Raw genomic sequence first — 2,500 nt, 5'->3', positions numbered from 1 at the left:
TGCTAATGAGACGTGTTGTTAATTATGAGTGAAACATCACGTCATCGTTGTGTGTCAGACAGGGTGAAATGCATTTATTGAGTCATCAGAGATTCAATTAGGATAAATATTAGGCATGCACGATATATCGGCCATCATATTGGTATCGGTCGATATCGGTTTTTTTTACGTCATCGGCCCGATAAGAAAATGTGTCTGATATATTAAAGCCGATGATTAATGTATTATGTCCTTCAGCTGAGACTCTTCAGATGCGCACTGTTCAACATGATGATTATGAATAGCTTGAAATATGATTGGAATCACTTAAAAACAGGAAAACACAGTTCAGTGCAACATGTGCAGCGCAAGTCTGTCATATCGGCTACATAACAGTATCATGAGAACATCATAATTGTGTGTTTGAGACGTGGATTTTACTGGTGAGACTTTTGTTTTTGTAATCAGGCTCTTAAACATTACATAAAGGTTTATATTTATCGGCCGATATATCGAGTAGGGCTTTCAAATATAAAGAATTATTGGTTATCGGTATTGGCCAACATTTTCATATCGATGCATCCCTACTAAATATACTTGCGTTATTATATTTGCATTATTACATTCACAAAACTAGAAAACAGGCCTTCTTTTATTATTTTACTCTTGTTATATTGTTTAAAATGAAAGGATTGAGGGATGCTGAGAAGGTTGAAGGGGGAAGGTAGTGAACGGTGTGTGTTTGAGGGAGACGGAGGACCGAGGATTTGTGTTGTGTATGTGTGTGGGTGTGTGGGTGTGTTTGAGGGTCAGAGGTCATGAGAGATTGATTGACAGGCCTGAGGGGCGGTGAGACGCAGATAAAGTGAGGTCAGTGTTTTGTGTTTGACTTCATCCCTCTCTCTCTCTCTCCTCTGGGAGCAGGAGCTGAAGGCCCATCAGGGTGTGTATGTGTGTGTGTGTGTGTGTGTGTGTGTATGTGTGTGTTTGACTCTCTCTCTCTCTCTCTCTCTCTCCTCAGGGAGCAGGAGCTGAAGGTCCATCAAGCCCGGCTCAGTCTGGAAGAAGCTCTGATGGCCGACACTTTGGCCCGGGCCGCCGAGTCCAGTCGAGACCCAGAGGGCCGAGCGCCGTAGAGAACCGACAGGTGAGGAACTGAGCGAATTTAAAGGGATAGTTCTCCCAAAAATGAAAATTAGCCCTTGGTTTACTCTCCCTGAAGTCATCCTAGGTGTATATGTCATTCTTCTTTCAGACGAACACAATCAGAGTTATATTAAAAAATGTCCTGGCTCTATCAAGCTTTATAATGGGAGTAAATGAGTGTATGTCTTTGGAAGTCCATCAAAGCATATCTATCAATCATAAAAGTGCATCTATCCATGATAAAAGTGCATCTATCATCATAAAAGTGCATCTCTCCATCATAAAAGTGCATCTCTCCATCATAAAAGTTCATCTGTCCATCATAAAAGTGCATCTCTCCATCATAAAAGTGCATCTGTCCATCATAAAAGTGCATCTGTCCATCATAAAAGTGCATCTATCATCATAAAAATACATCTCTCCATCATAAAAGTGCATCTCTCCATCATAAGTGCATCTATCATCATAAAAGTACATCTCTCCATCATAAAAGTGCATCTCTCCATCATAAAAGTGCATCTCTCCATCATAAGTGCATCTGTCCATCATAAAAGTGCATCTGTCCATCATAAAAGTGCATCTGTCCATCATAAAAGTGCATCTCTCCATCATAAAAGTACATCTCTCCATCATAAAAGTTCATCTGTCCATCATAAAAGTGCATCTGTCCATCATAAAGTGCATCTGTCCATCATAAAAGTGCATCTGTCCATCATAAAAGTGCATCTCTCCATCATAAGTGCATCTGTCCATCATAAAAGTGCATCTCTCATCATAAAAGTGCATCTGTCCATCATAAAAGTGCATCTGTCCATCATAAAAGTGCATCTATCATCATAAAAGTACATCTCTCCATCATAAAAGTGCATCTCTCCATCATAAGTGCATCTATCATCATAAAAGTGCATCTCTCCATCATAAAAGTGCATCTCTCCATCATAAAAGTGCATCTCTCCATCATAAGTGCATCTGTCCATCATAAAAGTGCATCTGTCCATCATAAAAGTGCATCTGTCCATCATAAAAGTGCATCTCTCCATCATAAAAGTTCATCTGTCCATCATAAAAGTGCATCTGTCCATCATAAAGTGCATCTGTCCATCATAAAAGTGCATCTCTCCATCATAAAAGTGCATCTCTCCATCATAAGTGCATCTGTCCATCATAAAAGTGCATCTCTCATCATAAAAGTGCATCTGTCCATCATAAAAGTGCATCTCTCCATCATAAAAGTGCATCTCTCCATCATAAGTGCATCTGTCCATCATAAAAGTGCATCTGTCCATCATAAAAGTGCATCTCTCATCATAAAAGTGCATCTCTCCATCATAAAAGTGCATCTCTCATCATAAAAGTGCATCTGTCCATCATAAAA

At 39.6% G+C, this 2,500-nt stretch overlaps 1 protein-coding gene across 2 annotated transcripts in view; it reads left to right on the top strand.

Moving 5' to 3' along the window:
- Positions 1-2,500, top strand: part of mbd2 (methyl-CpG binding domain protein 2) — a 47,945-nt gene that overhangs the window by 33,393 nt on the left and 12,052 nt on the right. The window contains exons 6-7 of one of the 2 annotated variants that reach the window (XM_081366531.1): positions 1,001-1,126; positions 1,235-1,407. In XM_081366531.1, coding sequence (XP_081222657.1) covers positions 1,001-1,115 — 115 coding nt within the window. In that variant the 3' untranslated portion in view covers positions 1,116-1,126; positions 1,235-1,407. Of the gene's footprint in view, positions 1-1,000; positions 1,127-1,234; positions 1,408-2,500 lie in introns of those variants that run through there. The other variant, XM_081366530.1, reaches the window with a different exon arrangement.

The sequence above is a fragment of the Scardinius erythrophthalmus genome (genome assembly GCF_964197995.2).
Source record: "Scardinius erythrophthalmus genome assembly, chromosome: 5".
NCBI classification, from domain to species: domain Eukaryota; kingdom Metazoa; phylum Chordata; class Actinopteri; order Cypriniformes; family Leuciscidae; genus Scardinius; species Scardinius erythrophthalmus.
The sequence above is the reverse complement of the archived record's forward strand: the minus strand, read 5'-3'. Positions and strand labels throughout refer to the sequence as shown.